A 20,211-nucleotide genomic window follows, 5' to 3' on the forward strand; every position below is an offset into this window, starting at 1 on the left:
GTCAACATTTTCACTTGCGCGATCTATACAAAAGTTCAACAATTATACATGTTTTGAAAAATCAACAAGCATATATTTACGGATCTTCACACTTTTTTTACAATAATCTTTTCAGAAAATATCGGATTTTCTGGGTATTACAAACTACTCTAAATCATTTTATCACAACATTGCTTATGAACTCACCAACATTTCATATGTTGACGTTTTTCAAAAATGACTTGTATTCTCAGGTGGCAGGTAAACCGAAGAATAAGTACCAAGTAATGTTAGGGTGTTTGCTTATGATATCCACCAGAAAATTTTTGTTATGAAGTTGTAATGTCTAAAACTATGTACTGGATGTAAACAATATCGGTTGTATTATTTCAATGCATGGTGATGATTTATGTTATGCTTCATGTATATTCATTGTGACGGTATTCAATTTAAGTCACAAGAACCCTCAGACGTTTCCGCCGTCTGGTTCGGGGGTGTGATAACAACCCTCTCTTCAAATCGGTTCATTGATCTTATCAAACCTGGAATCACCACCAATGCCCTAACACACATAGGAGGATTAGACCATCGAAGGAACCCACATCTTATACGGTTCCAAAATTATCTTCCAGGATTACGATCCGTCCATGAAGTGATCTTCATTGCTTCATTCCCACATCTACAAGTCACCATCTTTGAATCAGAAGCGATTAGATGCCGTAAAGGGTGAAATAGTGGAAATGAGTAGAGAGATGACGAACGCATAAATGTAAAGGGTTTGCCCAAAAATCGGACATGTAATTTCTTTTAAAGAGAGAATGTTACAACTGAAATGACGAAATTATCCCTACAATATAATATTGAAAAATGAGTTAACGGTAAAATGCTAACGGAGTGAGCCAGAAGGACCAAATGTTAAAAGTTTTGAGACTACAGGGACGATTCGTGAGTTTTTTTTTTTTGTAAATTAGGGACCAAACTTTAGATTTTCGAAAACCACATGGATCATTTTTGAAGTTTTGTCACATATATATATATATATATATATATATATATATATATATATATATATATATATATATATATATATATATATATATATATATATATATATATATATATATATATAATGTTAGGTTCATGTGAGACGACCTAATTTTGTGAGACCGTGAGACGCATTTTTTTTATTTATTTATTTTAATTTTTTTAGTTAATTCAAATTCCGAAAATAATATTTAAAAAAGAATTTTTGGAATTTTCCATTTATTTTGCATTTTAAAACTATTTTTTAAAATATGTACACTGTAATATTCTATTAGAATATTTCACGTATTTAAAAAAAAAAACAGGATTTTTTTTTTATTTTTTTAGTTAAATTAAGTTTCGAAAATAATATTTAAAAAAAGAATTTTTAGATTTTTTCCATTTATTGTGCATTTTAAAATTATTTTTTAGAATATGTCAGTGTAATATTCTATTAAAATATTTCACGTATTTAAAAAAAACGGTATTTTTTATTATTTTTTTTAGTTAATTCAAGTTGCAAAAATTATATTAAAAAAAGAATTTTTGGATTTTTCCATTTATTTTGCATTTTAAAATTATTTTTAGATTTGGTCTTACGGTCTCACAAAATTAGAATGATCTCAAATGAACCTGAACATATATATATATATATATATATATATATATATATATATATATATATATATATATATATATATATATATATATATATATATAACGCCCCGAACCTAGCAGGTATATTTCGAAACCCGCCTTCTTGTGATTATTGTCGTTGATAGTCCTCAGAGAAGTTATGTTGAGTCCCGGGAAGTATAGGGACTAAAGTTGAAACTTTGGGCCACGGAGGGAGTACGCTAAGCGTACATAAGGGTACGCTGGGCGTATTAGGCGCGCCCTATTATGCTGGCTGTACGCTCATGTACACTAGGCATACTCACATCTGGTGAAAAACCCTAATGTTCGGGGTTGGGGCTATATAAACACCCTTATGGCTCATTCTTTTTCCTTACCTTAGCCTCCATACGTCAGAGAACGCCCCAAAACCCTAGTTTGTGTGTGAAGAGTGAGTTAGTGTGCATCTTGAGCCTTCGAGAGTGGAGTTATTGCACCAAGAAGCTAGAGGAGGAAAGCAAGGCCTTAGATCCGAAGTTTGGTTATACCATTAGAGCTCCAGAAGGTAAAAAGATTGAAACTTTATGCTTATTTACTTTATATCTAGACATTCTAGCTTTATGAAGGTCCTATGCTCCCTAGATTTCCCAAGATGATGCATGTGAAGTCCTAGACGAAACAAGTTGCCCTTTCAGACGTTTGGAGAGGCCCTAAGTGATAAAAATCGGTCCTTTTTAGCTAGACTTGATCCATGCATGTGATAAGGTCTTAATGGGTTAAGACTATGAGTTAAGGACTTTTTGGATGTCCAAAGTGATAAAGTCTGGAACTTTATGATTCTATGGCATATATGGTCGATGGATCTGGAATATGGATTCAAGAGCTCAACCCTTAAGCACTTATTAAGATTTTGGTAAAGCCTTGCGTACACCCCTTGTAAGATCTGTACGCCTAGCGAACGTGGTCAACGGTCCCGATGATAGTCAAGGAAGATCTATGTTACGCCCAACGAAACTGGGAGGTACGCCCTGCGTATGCCCCCTGTTGGACTTTTGGCTCGTGGGCTTAATGCCTTGGGATGGTTATGGGCCAATTGGGTTTAATCCCTTTATGGGCTATGGATATAGTACTGTTCGGGACAGATTGGACTTGTAGGTCTTGTGTAGGCCCAATAGAATGATGGGCTCAATTTAATAAATTGGGTCAATAATAGACTTGGACAATTTGGGTCTCTTGATATCTTCAAGGTCTCGTTGATTAATTCGTATTCTTTATCTTTCAGTCAGAGGTATCGGGCGTAGCACCTGAAGGCTCTCAGTTCAGTTCTGCACTATTGCTAGGTGATTTCTCCTCACTATACCAACAGGGTCTACGATTCTAGGTCGGTCCCTTGGGATTTTATCCCGGAGCTAGTATGTGTTTCATATTTATGATCAATTTAGATTGATACCTTAATAGATAGAATGGTGCTATGCTTAGCAATTAGTATGATCTGTGCTTATTGTGTGTTTATGTGCTATTTATATGTCGACATACATGGATGGGTTGGGTTGAGGCGGTGTCCTGCTTTGTGCGGTTGAGGCCAATATACCAGGGGCGGTCTGGATAGGTTGTAGGCCCGTAGGAGGCAGTCCAGTCATGCCGAAGGCCCGACGAGTGATCCGGATAGGATGTAGGCCCGTAGGAGGCGGTCCAATCATGCCGAAGGCTCGGGAGCGGTCCAGATAGGCTGTAGGCCCGTAGGAGGCGGTCCAGTCATGCTGAAGGCTCATTGTGCATGTCGTTTGTTATTATTGTCATTACCTGTCACAACTAGAAATTTTGTGTCTTGTAATCACTATACTCAAGTAAGATGTTGAATAAAAAAAAAAAACTTAAGAGCATGTATGATACTTGCTCTATGACAACAAAATTTCAATCCAATACACCATACAAGTACTACAAATAGTCAACAAGCAGTTGGAAACCCTAGAAGTTCTTGTTTAGGTCCATTTTGGACTAGGACTTCCTTATTGGACTCAATGGACCAATAAGCTTCCAATTTGACTATCATGGGCTTAGAACCTTTAAATGGGCTCTAATTGGACCCAATTCCATTTAACTCAATATTTTGGGCCATATTGGGCCTAGAATGAGATAGATTACCTTTATGAACCATTTGGACCATAATTAACCTAATCTAACCTAAAGGGTCATAAAAATCATATTTATATTTTTTTTAAGCCAAAAATCATCCACCCTAGCTATAACATGGGCTTAAGGGCATCAAGCCCAAAAATCTCCTCACACCCTCCCCATTCTCGGCCCAAGCCCAAAAGAAGAGGGGGTTGACTTTGTGAGTGACACCTCACAATGATCCAAGGGACTTCCATGCAAGGGGACTCATACTTCCATGCATCATCCTTTCATACTTCTCTCTTCTCTCCTTCCTTCTTGATTCTCAGCCGATTCCAACACACACACACACAATTCACTCACTTTTCTCTCAAGGAAACTCTCTCATAATTTACCCATATTTCGAGATCTAAGAAGGAATCAAGGTAATTTTTACACAAAAATCATCATCTAAGGTAAGAAATCTCTTAGATCCTTAAGCTAGCTACTTCATTTCATCCAAAAATCACCTCTTACTTCATTCAAACTCATGGTCTAGCACCTAAGAAGCATTCAAGTTCGAAATCATCCAAGGAAGGTTGCTAGGGCTGAAAATCACCTCATTTTCTTCCATCTTTTCTCCAAAACCGAAACCACACCCAAAGATGAGCTGCATATCCCCTATTTTTTGGTTTTATAAGTTTTTTTTTTTTTTTGGGGGGGGGGGGGGGGGGAATACAAGCAAATGCGTAGATCTATGAGTATATGTATGCTTTGTATGATTTCTATGCTTATTTACATGTTTATATGTGATTATGGTGTTGAAACTAGTCAAAAGACCTTAAAAATCGAGATTTGCATTAGGATGTAGGAAACAAGTGTTAAACATATTACTACACACAAATCATTTCTAGAAAAATAACCAAGTTGGTTAAAATGAACTCATTGGGCTAAAAATCCCATTTTGGACTCAAAATGCTAAAAATATAATGTTAAAGGGTCCAAAATGACAAAATACAAATTCTGATGGATGAAATGAGTCAAAACAGTTTTAATAAAGTATTTTTCTGGAAATATTCTCTTTGGGGGATTAAATGTGAAAATTTTAAGCATAATGGGCCAAAAATGAATTTTTCGGCCCAATAAAGCCCAATATGCGAGATTTCCAAATTTGAGGGGCTGAAACTGTGATTTTCTGTAAAACAGGGGACTACTAGTGCTCCAAATCCATTTCAAGGGTTAAAAATTCTTTTCATATTTAAAAGGGGCCAAAAATGCAAAAATTTTCTATTTTTGGCCAAAAGTGTAAAAACGGCGAAATTGAGGGTTCTAGCCGAGAAAAATTTCATTTGGTGGACTAAAACTGTTCTTCAAATAACTTTGGGCTGAAAAATAACTTTTCTACAAGTTTTGATACTAAAGTGTCAAGAAAAATAGTTTGAGGACTAAAATAGAAATTATTTTATATAAAGGGTTAAATGTGTAAATTATTCAAAAGAAAAGGGGCTGCTATAAAGAAATATCCTAAAGTTTTAAATAATAATTCCGTCATGATGAAATACTAGCATCTCGACTATCGGCAAATTATAATACACCTTCAACACCAAAAATCGTTATCAAACGAATTGATTCGGTCTCGAATCAATAATGAATCCGAAACTACTAATACGACGACACTTCAATACACACGCGGAAAATTCGGGAAGTCAATACACACGTGAGAATACACCAGACGTCGATACACCGTCTTTGGGCCCAAAAGTTTCAAATCATGTTTGTTGGGCCTAGCTAGCCCAATGGCATGATCTTTAGGCCCGAAGGAAACTCGCTTACATGTAGTTGGATTTTACATGACCTAATTTCGTGTAAAAGGGCTTTTACGGGCTTTGTGCTGTTGGACCCCAAGGGCCTTCTGGTGCTGCTAGTAAAGTCGAGAATTCACCAAATGCGGGTCGGGCTAAGGGCCCTTCGCATTCACGATAGCCTTGAACGACTTACGGAAAATATCGGGGCTTCGCACCCTCTTTTCCTCCTCGTCGTGGGGCTACATGAAGTCCGGGTGTTTGGATTAAGTGAATAGTGCGAGCGATGCCTAAGGGATCGTTTGTATGGTTGTAAACTAGTCATTTTCATTAATGTGTGTTTATAACAATTCACAATGAATAATGAATCCAACGTCACCGGGACTCAACGAATACACCTGTCGTAACGAAATAACATGATACAAATTTTTTTTGATGCAAAGTATTAGGAAAACATCGGGTTTTCCTAGTGTTTTCAATTAATACACCTACGAGTTACATACCGAGTTTTACAAATCGCTCTTTTACATTTATAGAAACAAACAAGCATACTTACGGATCTTCACACTTTTTATACTAAGTTCTTTTCAGAAAATATCGGATTTTCTGGTGATTTTCAAAACAATACAAACCACTATATTTCAAACATTACTTATGAACTCACCAACATTTCATATGTTGACGTTTTTCAAAATACTTGTATTCTCAGGTAACAGGTAAATCAAAGGGAAAAATGTACCTAGTGATGTTTTGTTGTTTGTCTATTCAGTTCGAACAATTTACTTTTTAGGAATGTAATGTTATGAAACAATGTATTAAATGTAAACACTACCAGTTGTACTATTCCAATGCTTGGTATTGTATGATGTTATGTTTCATGTATATTCATTGTGATGGTATTCAATTGAGTCATAATAGCCCTCGGACGTTTCTGCCGTCTGGTTCGGAGGTGTGACATTACCTTTATTATTAGATGCTAGAGGTTGGTTTTTTGGGGGTAACTTACTAAGCATTCGAGCTTACATTTTATTGATTATTGTTTCAGGTACATTAGTTGACCAGGGCAAGGGCAAGGCGAAGGCATGACGTACACATCCCCGTTTTTATGATTTTGGATTTCTGGGAACTTTGATATGAAAGCATTTTGAAAGTGATTAGAACTTGTTGATGTTGAGTAACATTTATTTGTGTAAAAATGGTTTTTGGAAAGTTTAAATTTCTTCGAAAATTTTTGGGTTGTTACAAAATATATATATATATATATATATATATATATATATATATATATATATATATATATATATATATATATATATATAATATTAGTCAACTCTAGGAAAATTTGTTTTATAAATTAAAATTTGTGAACTATTAAATATTAAGAAAAAATATAGGCAAAATTTCGAAAACGGTCCACGTGGGTTGTCATTTTATATGGCTAGTGCCTCAGATTTATGGATATTACGAATTCATAAGCCCTAGGTCCTACTTAGTAGACCGAAAATGACAAAGGTTTGCGAAACCAAGTATCACCTTCTGAATTGAATCTTAAGTAGTCTATCGGTAGTGTAAAGTTAATTGCCCATTTTCAGTAGGCGGCGAAAGGTTATACTTAAGAAAGTCAGCAAACAACGATTATTCTATGTAGGTATATCGTTCCCATTGACTCTCCTAACGTTGAGTTAATTGATTTCATAACCTTTTTGTAGCATACTAGACGGAAGGCTACGCACCACCACTCTCTTTTCTATTAGCCTAAGCGTCATCGTATCAAAATTGCAAATTGTCATTTTCAATAAGTTTTGTTATGGTTTTTGTCTGTTTTCAAATTGAAAATATTAATTTGCACTCATGATTTTTTTTATAGATTTTTTATTATTTAGTTTAATTTTTTATTAAATATAAATATGTTACCCACACCTAACCTGATACCCAGACAGTCAGATTAAATGATCAAATACAACCAGCAAGAACAAGAAAAAAGTTAACTCCAAAACTGAATTCTTAATTAATAATCGAAAAAACTGTCACGAAAACGAAACTTTCCATTTGATTAGTATAACATCCTCAATAACCCTTTTGTCACTCGTGATGATCATTAGGTCCATTAAGACCATTACACAATTAAGACTATGTATCTCAAATACATATAAAGACACATGCATATCTTATTTTCTAAAACCAAAATCGAAATTTACTTTTATATATATATATATATATATATATATATATATATATATATATATATATATATATATATATATATATATATATATATATATATATATATATATATATATATATATATATATATAGGGAGATGATCAAATGAGAACACTTAAAAGGTTGAGAACGCGAGAACAATTCTGGACCAATCATTTTATAAGGGCATATTAGTAAGTTTATATAAATATTAATTATTGATTTCCTAAAATCTAGGGATAATGATTTTAATTGCCTAACAAAATTAATATTTCCTTTTAGTTAATAAAATATATATAAATATTTTTCTTTTATGATTTTTTCTAAAAATTATTTATGACCGTTTCAAAAAAATCACCTATAAATTTTAATATTTCCTTTTATTTTAAATCTAAAAAGAAAATCTTAAATAAATATCATTTTCTACTATTTTACGTTTTTGTTTTTCAAAAAAAAAAAAAAGAATAGAAATCCAATCGCAAATCAATACATTTCCGATCATAAATGAAAACACATCAAATTACAAATAATTCAATGCATTTTTCATAAACTGAAAATAAAAAAAGAGTAAAAATTATCATTTTTTTCATAAAATGAATACCTCTAATCATAAATAAATACACTCATTCACATGAATACACTAATAATCATAAATAAATACAATCATTCACAATAATAAATTGCAATTCACAAATGAATACACTGTTATTTATAAATTAATACACATTCTATGATAAATGAATACACGTTCCATTCATAAAGGAATACAACTATTCACACACTTGTTATTCATAAATAAATACAACCATTCACGCACCCCTTTAAGAAATTATTACCAAAAAATTCGAAAATTAGGATTGTGTTTCTTTCCATTGGTACACCTCACTGTCGCTTTTTGGTTTGCAAAATCTCTCCCATAAGGTGGGAAATTACCCCTGAAAGGGTTCAGAATGTAGTTGTTGTTTTCAGGATCAGAAGTGAAGTCTCCGAACACCAAAATAGCAGAAACCTTGTGGCTTTGAGTAGACGTTTTGAAGATAAGATCTTGTGGTTCATAAAACTTAATTCCATAGCTAGATTCATGTATGAATAGAAAGAAATACAAGTAAAGAAATGTAGTTGATTAAACTTCATTGATTTACAGTCAAAATAAAAAGAAAAGAGAAGAAAATCATTACCGATCGAAGCAATTGCCCCATCGAGACCCCTTCCATCATTCCAGTCGAAAATGCTCTCACATACATTTTATCAAGCACCTTATGTGCAAAGTTCATCGCCTTTAAAAAAAACAACACATATGTTAGATCCATCTCTCCTGCACTCAATCATCCAAGCAATTTTCTCATATGATTTGTGAATGAATGTATCATATTGGGATCATAAAGAACAGTTTATCAATGTGATTGATCACATGTAGATTTTAAATCTATAGACAAAAACGTAAGAGAGATTTCTGCAATCGAGACTAACAAACCGCAAATTTAGGAAATAGAAAGTCGATTATCAGGATCAAAAACCAATTTTCAGAATATAAACACACAATTGAATCGAATAACAACAGCAAATCGAACGTACCTTTCTTTGATCGGGAGTTTTTGTTTCCGCTTGCCTTGCTCCATCGGGCCAATTGTTCTCCTCCCCTTCGCATATGCTACCACAATCGAAGGAGAAGCAGCCAAAAACTGCTTGAGCAGCCCTTGCTGCACCTACCGAGACCAATGATGATGGGAACAGATCTTCGTGGTGGGTTGTAGGTGATGCCCAGATCGATGATGGCGTGAGTTTTATGAAACTCTAAAAAGAAGATGTGGAAATATATACACGATAGATTAAAGGAAATATATGAACGGGTGAAAAATTATAGGAGATAGTAAAGTTGAAATTCCTGTTATGTCCTTTTAACCATTTAAAAGTTACATTTTAATGCCAACAGTTTAAGACTTTTTCATAAAACCCCCCTTTTAATAATGACCTTAGATTTAAGTATTGAAATGGTCCAAATTTGTTCTCGCGTTCTCAACCTTTTTAGTGTTCTCATTTGATCCTACTCCTGTGTATATATATATATATATATATATATATATATATATATATATATATATATATATATATATATATATATATATATATATATATATATATATATAGGGTTAGGTTCATGTGAGACCATTATATTTTGTGAAATGAAGAGACGTAATCCTAGACGTTTTTTTAAATAAGAAAAACATTTTTAAAATGCAAAATAATTAAAAATTTAAAAAAAAATTAATATTATTTTCGTCATTTATATTTCCCAAAAAATAATTACTGTTTTTTTGAAATATATGTGAAATATTCTAGTAGAATATTAGAATATTTTACATATTTGACAAATCTAATAGAATATTAGAATATTTTAATATTCTAATAATGTAGTGAATATTAGAATATTTCACGTATTTTTTTCAAATAACGGTAATATTTATTTATTATTTTATTATTTTTTTAGGTAAATAAAATGATGAAAATAATATTTAAAAAAAGAATTTTCGGATTTTTTCTTTTTAAAATTATTTTTATATTGTGTCTCACGGTCTCACAAAATTAACATGGTCTCAAATGAACCTAAACCTATATATATATATATATATATATATATATATATATATATATATATATATATATATATATATATATATATATATATATATATATATGGATTACATAAATAGACATTGGTGTTATGAACAATATTTTTCTTTTAATTACCAATTTAATTTTTCATAACAAATATATTTTTTTAAATTTCAATTTAATTGTAAGTGATATAAACGAGCTATTATGTATAAAAAGAAATAAATTAATCAATAATATATAATGATGTTTTTTGGTCATTTTATATGTATAAGCGAATTTTGTCAAATACTAAAAAGCAACTTATCAACTTATTGTGTTTTGATACAACATAAACTAATTCAAACATTTAAATTTGCAAAAATAGAAAAAAACATTAATTACTTTGTAAAAAATAGCAAAAATTAGCAAATTACACAAAATAACTATTGAAATCACTGGTGATTAGCCTCGTTTGCTATTTCTTCATCTCATCTGCAAACGTACAACCCATTAATGCATGTCATCTGCATCAACAACTTGTACATTTTCAGAAGATAGCGTCATATGTTATTTATTCCAAGCAATCTACGATTTCTTTACTTGGATTATATATATACATTTTTTTTAAAACGCTCATTTTTCTAGTTTCAAAGATGAGAAAACTCTCTATTGTATTAGTGTTTTATTCTACTGTCATTGAAATTTAGAACGTGTATTAAATAATTAGAGTTTAATTTCACATTTGATGTAAAGATGCATGGTTTTCTCAAGTTATTTTTACAATAAAAAGCAACTAATTGTTAGAATAAGTACCAACTTATATTGATAATAATAACCAAGAACAAGACCTAACTACAAACTAATCGTAACTTCAACTTCCTATTTTCGGTTTCAAATTGTTAACTCGAATTAGCCGAGTTAGATATTATCAAAGAAAAATGAGAGATTAAAAGAGTTTCCCCAACTTTGAAACTAGAAAAAGGAGAGTTAAAAAAGGGTATTTATAGTTCAAGGAAAGAAATTGCAGATGGCTTGGAAGAAATAGCAGATGACGCTATCAGCCGAGAATGTACAAGTTGCTGATGCAGAAGACGTGCATTGGTGGGTTGTACATTCGTAAAAGAGATGAGGAAATACCAAATGAGGCTAATCACCTATGATTTCGATGGTTATTTTGTGTAATTTGCTATTTTTTACAAAGAATTAGTATTTTTGGCTAATTTTACAAATTTCTCTTTATTTAATTATGTTTTGGTGCCGAATAAGTTAATAAATACCTTTTAAAATAAACATAAGTTGTTTTAAATAAGCAATACCAAATACCCATTCTCCCTTTGACCTCATTTCCACCCAATATGATTTTTTTTTTTTTTTTTTTTTTTTTTTTTTTTTTTTTGTGTGTGTGTAGTTCGTATTACATAATTAAAGGCTCCGGGAGAAGTTGCTGGTACAAAGCTTCAGGTGAAGTGCTTGACGAAGTTGTTAAATAGTGATTCTAGGCGAAGCTACAAACGAAGAGAGAAGTAGATCTACGGACAAAGTTAAGAAGCATCATTGTAAACTTGGTAGAAAAGCCAAGCATCGAAGCAGGGCCAAATTCTAAACTTCGTTTTGGCCTAGTAACTTGTGGAGCAAGTCTTCCATAATAGGTCAACTTATGTCATTGATGTCATAGATCTATGAGCCTTGGTCTAGAAGTAAGTAATTAGGTCAAACGTTGAATATAAATTGATCTCCCAATATGGTTGTAATCTTAATGCAAAAAAGTATGTGTATCATTGATTATTAAAAGAATCTATTTTTAGTTTACATATGGACATAGCTTGATTACTTTGTCAAATGAACCACGTTAAACCCTTGTGTTATTATTGTTCACCACATGTTTGTTATTGTGTTTATGACTGTTTATCGAAGTTCTTAATCATAACAATAATGATTGATCTATTGGTGGCTATCGTTTTCGATGTTTTTTCCTAATGCATACCATTCCTAAACCTTGTAATAATGACTCTTGAAGAGTTATATTTTTATAAACAAAACATTTTGGCCTATTTGTGTAGATTGTACTAGGAAGGAACAATGTCAAACAATGAGAGTGAAAAATATTTCAAGTTTCTTAAGGATGAACTTGAAGAGTGATAACTCTTCAATGGGTCAGAGAAAGATGATGAGAAAAGTCTAGTCGTGTGCTAAGGTGCATTTTTAAGCATATTGAAAAATATATTACGTTTAACCTGAACATAATCTTTTATAACATTATCAAACAACTGTAACATCGCCTTTAATAATTCATCAAGATATTCTCACATGTTCTCATAAATTCTTAACCAATAGTTTTTAGTTTCTCATATTTGATGTATTTAATATGACAATATTCACTTTTTTCCTTTTTTTTGTCTTGACCAAATCCTACCAATCTTTTTCCTTATATTGGCTCGTAATTAATTTTGTGGAAGGTTCTTATGATGGTCTTTTCTCGGTTGTTAAGTATTTTTGTTTTTGTTTCAAAAAATAACATTCTAATTAAAACATAATGAATTCAATGATGTAAGTAATTTGTGAAACCTTGCTTTTTAAAATTCATGATGGATCGTCTGTAACACCCAAAGTCTAGAAGGCCAAGAAAGGAAAGAAAACCCTAAATTAAGGGGCGACTCGGCGAGTCCAAGGAGGAACTCGGTGAGTCCGAGCGGGATCCGGGTCGAGGAGTAAGTGACCGACTTGACGAGTCGGCCAAGGGGACTCGGCGAGTCTGGTCTGTGCGAGGAAAACCCTAAATTCGGGACTTGGAGCCTATTTAAGTGCCTCATTCTCTTCCCTAGGGTTCCTTTACTGCCTCTCTAACCCAGAACACCAACCCTAGCCGCCATATCCATTGTTTGAGCCAATTGTTGCCTTGAAGAGTGCATTAAAGCTTGGAGAAGGATGAAGGATCTTGGAGGTGCAAGAAGGGACTATAGATCTGGGACTGTGAGGATATTTCTGAGCATTTGGAGGTAATAAACTAGTTCTTGGACTCTTTTATACCTAGATCTATATGTGGGTGTTGGGGCTTTTTAGCCATAATGGTATTCATTTGAGTTACAAGCCAGATCTGAAGTTGCTACTTCGGATCTAAGCATATTATGGTCTTGAGAAGCATAAAATATTTTCCCTTGAGTTGATTATGGAGCCTCTTTGCCTTAAACCCTAGTTTATGGTGTATTTTGCCTAGATCTCCTTCTCTACACGTAAAGTTTGCAACTTTACGTGAGGAATAGGCTTGGGAAGGGTAGATCTACAGTTTGGAGTCCATGCATGACTCAAAAGTCCTCTGAATGTAAGGAGATCTGAATGGACTCGGCGAGTAGCATGAAGATTAGGAGCAACTCGACGAGTGGGATGAACAGCTCGTCCAGTCAGATGAAGATTTCCTTGTACTCGGCGAGTCAGGTCGCGAAACCCCAAACCCTTCGAATTGAGACTCGAATCAGTGAGTCGAGTGGAGACTCGGTGAGTTGGACAGATCAGGACTCGGAAATCGGTAGACTCGGCGAGTCATGGGCTGACTCAGCGAGTCGAGACGCAAATGGAAGGACTCTGAACATATGAACTCAACGAGTTAGTAGGGTGACTCGGCGAGTAGGGTTGACTTGGAAGGTTGACTTTGACCAGGACTTTGACTTTGACCAGAGTTGACTTGGTTGTCTCTCGGGGGTCAGTTAGACTCAGTATTGCATTAATATTGGTAGTTCGGGGAGCAGGAGTTCAGAGAGTTGCCGGGCAGCAGCTAGTGAGATCATCAACAAGTTCAGCCAGTGCAGGTGAGTTTCCCTTTGTGTGAATGGGTCTAAGGCCACAATGCCGGCCCATGTAGTTATGAGTAGAAGGCCCGGGGGTTAGCCCTAGGCACAATATGCTAGTATGATATTCAGGACGAGGTCCATTAATAGCGGGCGGGTGCCCAAGGATTTGTTTATATGATAGTTTATACTTGTTGTCTGTGTGATACATGTATGTGTCTGGTAGGGAGGTGAGTGTGGGCAAGGTCCCGTATCTCACCAATAGCAGAGTGTGGATGGTGTTCCACATCTCATTAGTAGCAGAACAGGGGCGAGGCCCAAGTTAGGGAAGGAGTGAGAGTGGGTTGGGCCCGTATCTCACTACCAGTAGGAGCGTGGACGGGGTTCCATGACTCATTAGTAGCAGGATAAGGGCGAGACCCAGGATAGGCGAGGCCTTAGGACATGATCAGTCGTATGAGTTTAACTTATGTGTTGTGATATGTTTATGTGTTATTATTTGTTGGCGGGCGAGGCCCTGTGATATGTTTATGTGTTATTATTTGTTGGCGAGCGGGGCCCTGTGACAGGCTAGGCCTAAGTGAAATAGATCTGTATCCGAGCGGGGCTCGAAGCCAGGCAGGGCTTGGAGCGGCGGGGCCGTTCTAGCGGGCGTGGCCCAGTATGTGCAGTATGTGGTTATGCATGGTATGTGGTAGGGTGGGGAACTCACTAAACTTCGTGCTTACAGTTTTCAGTTTTGGTTTCAGTACTTCCGGTAGTGGAGGGAAGAGCTCGGGGTGATCGCATGGCACACACCATTGATTAGAGAGCCTGGGAATATTTTACTCTGATAACGAACATGTGTTTTGGAAATTAATACTCTGTTTATGTTTTGGATTGATGATTTTGCTTTAAGTAATGTTTTATTAAAAGAAATTTTTAGTCTTGAATTTTGGATCGTTACATCGTCTTTAGGTAGCAAAGAGAGACGTGTAAGATTCCTTCACAACCTTATAACACAAGACATTCCTTAAATAGTGAGCTACATATTCAAATTTCAAAATGCTATTCTGTTTGTCGCTTTCAACTTTTTATGCTTATGATTTACATCAGTTAACAACCAAAAAGTAAGGTATAGATTTTGTAACATATTTTTTTCCCCATAAATAGACTTCTTCGATATTTGTTTTGTTCGAAAAATAGCATTTCTAAAACATAATGAATTCAATGATATATATATAAGTACTTAATGAAGCCTAACTTTTTAAAATCTCATGATGAATAACAGCATGAAAGATTCATTTTTGACCTTATAAGACATTCCTTAAATACCAAACAACTATGAATTCATATTTCAAAATCATAATCTTTTTATAGCTCTTGACTTTTGATGGTTATGATTTACATCGGTCGACAATGGAAAAGTAAGGTAATAACTAATTCACCGGGCCAACTCGTATTCCAACTCATGAAACAAGAAAATTTCCTTTATTTTCCTAAAAAGCAATAATCAACGTTTGCTATATTGAAGACAAGATATTATAGTGACAACCTAAAGCATTCTCAAAGCGAGATCCAAGACCAGAGGAGTTTTACGATCGTTATTTTCACTCTCTTTCCATACTTCACCGAAGTGTAGAGACAATCTATTTTCTTTTAATTACGTCTAATATTTTTAGTTTTTTTTTTCATAACCAAACAAGACCACCAAATGCTTGCTATTTTTTTGCTAGTCACCACACATTTGCACATAATATAACAACCCATATAGGCCATATGCATACAAACATTTTCTACAACATGATATTCTTGTATCTATATAAATAAAACTTACTTTTAACTTAATAACCAACTCAATTAAAAATCTCAACTTCATGAAACCCTATTGATTAAATGTGATTGTTGTTTGAAGGTCTCTTAATGACCCTTATATAAACCATGATTATAATTTGTTAAACATAACTTACAAAAGTTACAAGTGCAAAGTTGAAAGCTCATATTCCACCCATACATAATTCCTTTGTTCCTTCTCCTCACGTGCAACTCACATGAGCAACACCAACTACATATGTCCAACGGCTACTTGGAACTTGCCAGGCTCCCACTTCCAGCTTCTCTTAGACAATTGACCGTTGTAATAATTTACTAGCGATTCCATATATAACCCCTAATGAGACCGTTATCATTTTATTTTTTCACCCCCGAAAGAGAAGCCGGATTTTTGCTTTTTCTTCGATCAAATCCATCGGCACTCTCAATCAGTAGCATAAGATCTCTTTTAGGATCTCGAATCCGAAAACCCATAAGTTATTTTTTACCAAAAAGATGGATTCGAATCAAAGAAGAAAGAGCGGGATCAATCTCCCGGCTGGGATGTCGGAGACATCTCTACGCCTCAACACCGGCACCGGATCTCCATCTCCTCTGATCAGAGCCCTATCGTCTCCGTCGCCTCGAATAATGTCGCCACGAACCATATCCAATTTGACGTCGTCGCCGTCGTCCAAATCCGCCGGAGCCTGCAGTGATCGGTTCATACCGTGTCGATCTTCTTCCAGGCTTCACACATTCGGGTTACTGGATAAACCATCGCCGGTGAAAGAAGGCGGAGGAGCGAACAATGAGGCGTATACAAGGTTATTAAGATGTGAATTATTTGGCCCTGATTTTGGTTTTTCTTCTCCTGCAGGTGGGACTAAAGGTTCGGGTTCGTATTCGTCGCCGGCGAGCAGTCCCAGCAAGAACATGTTGCGGTTCAAGACGGATAGTTCTGGCCAAAATTCGCCGTATTCGGGTTCAATACTGGGTCAAGACAACGGGTCGAGTTCGGAGTCTGCAACTCCTCCCAAACCCCCACGCAAGGTGCCAAAAACACCACACAAGGTAACAAACACTACAATCATTAAAGCCCTAATTTTGACTTTTCTGTATTCGATTAAACAACAATCAATGTCACTCCATTTCAATAACCCCTTTTGGGTTTTCTCTTAAATGATGCACTTGTGCCTTTATACGTTCCAAATCTTATGAAATTAACCAAATTTGTACTTTTCTTTAACGATTAGGTTTTGGATGCACCATCGCTTCAAGACGACTTCTACTTGAACCTTGTGGACTGGTCTTCACAGAATGTGCTTGCAGTTGGACTCGGAAGCTGTGTTTATTTATGGACTGCTACAACCAGCAAAGTGGGTTTTGTTTTTTGTCATATCAATTTGGTTTCTAACTAAAAATATGTTCAATTTACTTATTTTGACATTGTTTCTTGATGTTTTCAGGTGACAAAGTTGTGTGATTTGGGGCCTAACGATGGTGTATGCTCTGTTCAATGGACTAGAGAGGGGTCTTATATATCTGTTGGCACTAGTCTTGGAAAAGTTCAGGTACCCATTTGTTTAAATTTACCAAATTTGCCTTTTTTTTTTTTTATTATTTAATTGTGAAATAAGTAAGTATCATATTGAAGTTTTGACTTTGATAGGTTTGGGATGGGACCCAGTGCAAAAAGGTTCGAACCATGGGTGGACATCAAACAAGAACAGGTGTGTTAGCATGGAGCTCACGAATATTGTCTTCAGGAAGTAGAGATCGTAATATACTTCAACATGATCTTCGTGTCCCAAGTGACTACATTAGCAAGCTTGTTGGCCATAAATCAGAGGTAAACAAGAAAATATTTGTTTACCACTTTCCAAATATCTGAAAAAAGGGTTTAACGCAAAAAAGTTGACACTAGACACCCACCTTCATATATTTGTTTACAACATTTTATAGCAATGCCACTTTCCAAATGTCCCAGAAATATAATTTTTTTTCCATACACTACTTTAAAATGTTGTATTATACAATTTTATAAAGCATAAATTGTTGTCTATGGAGAATCACTTCCCATTTGAAAACCTACCTTCATATAAATATAATTTCATTGATATAATTGCATAGATTTTTCAGAAATATATTTTGATAGAAAGAAATGGAAATAAATAATTTCTTGTCGTATTCAGGTGTGTGGGCTTAAATGGTCTCATGATGATAGAGAACTAGCATCGGGTGGAAATGACAACCAACTTTTGGTGTGGAATCAGCACTCCACGCAGCCACTCCTTAAACTGACCGAACACACGGCAGCGGTGAAGGCAATCGCATGGTCGCCTCACCAGAGCAACCTCCTGGTCTCCGGTGGCGGCACCGCCGACCGGTGCATCCGTTTCTGGAACACCGCCAATGGCAGCCAACTCAACCATGTTGATACTGGTAGCCAAGTGTGTAATTTAGCATGGAGCAAGAATGTGAATGAACTTGTTAGCACTCATGGGTACTCCCAAAATCAGATTATGGTGTGGAAATATCCCACATTGGCTAAGGTATTGCATAATTTTTTTAAGTAATTTTGGTCCTCGAGTATAGCTGGTTTTTGCAAATTTGGAACACCTTTCAGGTTCTTGTTACGTTTTTTGGACCAAAATTGCAAAAATTAGCTACACTTGTGGACAAAAAGTAGTCATTTATTTTACTTGGAACAAGAAAAAAAAAAGACCTTACAAAAACTCAAATAAGGACCAAAATTGCAAAAAAGTTTACTTACTCAGGGATCAAATACGTAATTTACTCTAACTTTTTTAGGACGAGTTATATTTTTGGTCCAAAAAAGTTTTTCTTGATCATCATTTGAGGTTTTTTTGTCCCATAATTTAAAGAAGGGAAGTAGTATAATTGGTTTTTGCAATTTTGATCCAAGAAGACAAAAAAAAAAATTGCAAAAGAAAACTTGTTGGGAGAAAAAAAAAATGCAAAAACCGGCTATATTCAGGGACTAAAATGTATCTTCAAGGAGGAATCTGGTGTTATTTTACAGAATATAAATTTATTTGAACAATTTTGGTGAATTTTATAGGTTGCGACTCTGACGGGACATAGTATGAGAGTATTGTATCTAGCAATGTCACCGGATGGTCAGACAATTGTGACGGGTGCAGGGGATGAGACTTTGAGATTTTGGAATGTCTTCCCATCTGTTAAATCTCAGGTACCTATTTCTAAAATTACATTGCTATTACGTGTAAAAATACTGAAGTATATAATATTGTTGTTTTTTTTGTTGCAGGCACCTGTGAGGGACTCTGGACTGTGGTCATTGGGGAGAACTCAAATCAGATGATGATACAAGAAGAAGAAGATGAGGGATTGTAAAGTATGGTTTTATCAAAATAGTAGAAAAATATACATGCATATAATACATGCACATACTAAGTTTTCATTTGTTGATAGGGTTTTCTTGGATCTATATTGGTGATAACAATAATTTTTTTGTGCTTTTGAGATAAATATCATTAAATATTTCAGTTTTGTCCTATCAATCAGAAAAAACCCTTCATTATTTATTTATTTATTAAATATTTCAGTTTTACAAAAGTATTAACAAAATCAGATGTTTTATATAGAATAAGAAATTAAATATCCTCTTACATTTTCTTTCTCCTTATCTTTTTACTCACATGAAATGTGACTATTTAAATAAAATTAATGATATTTTAGGACACATACATGAAAAAAAAATATGACATTCAACATTAAACTATTTAAAAATTGTACATGAAAAAAAAATGACATTCAACTTTAAACTATTTAAAAATTGTCAATAAAAAATATTTCTCTTTTCATTAAGTGAAACTTGCAAGAAAGATCTTAAGAGTTTTTATAGTTTTACCCTATAATTTACCTTATTTTACCAAGGATCCGAGCAACATATCTGTGATTAATGCAAATCTTCTTTATTTACAAAAATGTATAATTAATGTTACTTTAATTACATGTTTGTAACTAGGGCAATACTCTTACTTTTACTTATTTTAATTATATTTTTTTCCTACTCATCTTCCTACCGATATCAAATACATGTGTCATATTTATTGAAAGTAATGAGATTTTAATCCATCTGTCAACATTTAATATGTGATCATTGGGGAGAACTCAAATCAGATGATGATGATGATACAGAAGAAGATGAGGGATTGTGAAGTATGGTTTTATCAAAAAGTAGAAAAATATACATGCATATAATACATGCACATACTAAGTTTTCATTTGATGATAGGGTTTTCTTGGGTCTATATTGACGATAACAATATACATGCATA

The 20,211-nt window shown here is 34.1% G+C and overlaps 1 protein-coding gene across 1 annotated transcript; it reads left to right on the forward strand.

Annotated features, from left to right (window-relative positions):
* The first annotated feature begins 16,203 nt into the window (after nucleotides 1–16,203).
* FZR3 (FIZZY-related 3) lies at nucleotides 16,204–19,486 on the forward strand. The gene is made up of 7 exons (XM_078974207.1): nucleotides 16,204–16,957; nucleotides 17,140–17,262; nucleotides 17,353–17,457; nucleotides 17,556–17,735; nucleotides 18,079–18,438; nucleotides 18,969–19,100; nucleotides 19,179–19,486. Exons 1-7 carry the CDS (start codon nucleotides 16,400–16,402, stop codon nucleotides 19,230–19,232), a joined length of 1,512 nt encoding a protein of 503 aa, XP_078830333.1. The 5' UTR covers nucleotides 16,204–16,399; the 3' UTR covers nucleotides 19,233–19,486.
* The last annotated feature ends 725 nt before the right edge of the window (nucleotides 19,487–20,211 follow it).

This window comes from Lactuca saligna, chromosome 9 (genome assembly GCF_052625555.1).
Source record: "Lactuca saligna cultivar CGN05327 chromosome 9, ASM5262555v1, whole genome shotgun sequence".
NCBI classification, from domain to species: domain Eukaryota; kingdom Viridiplantae; phylum Streptophyta; class Magnoliopsida; order Asterales; family Asteraceae; genus Lactuca; species Lactuca saligna.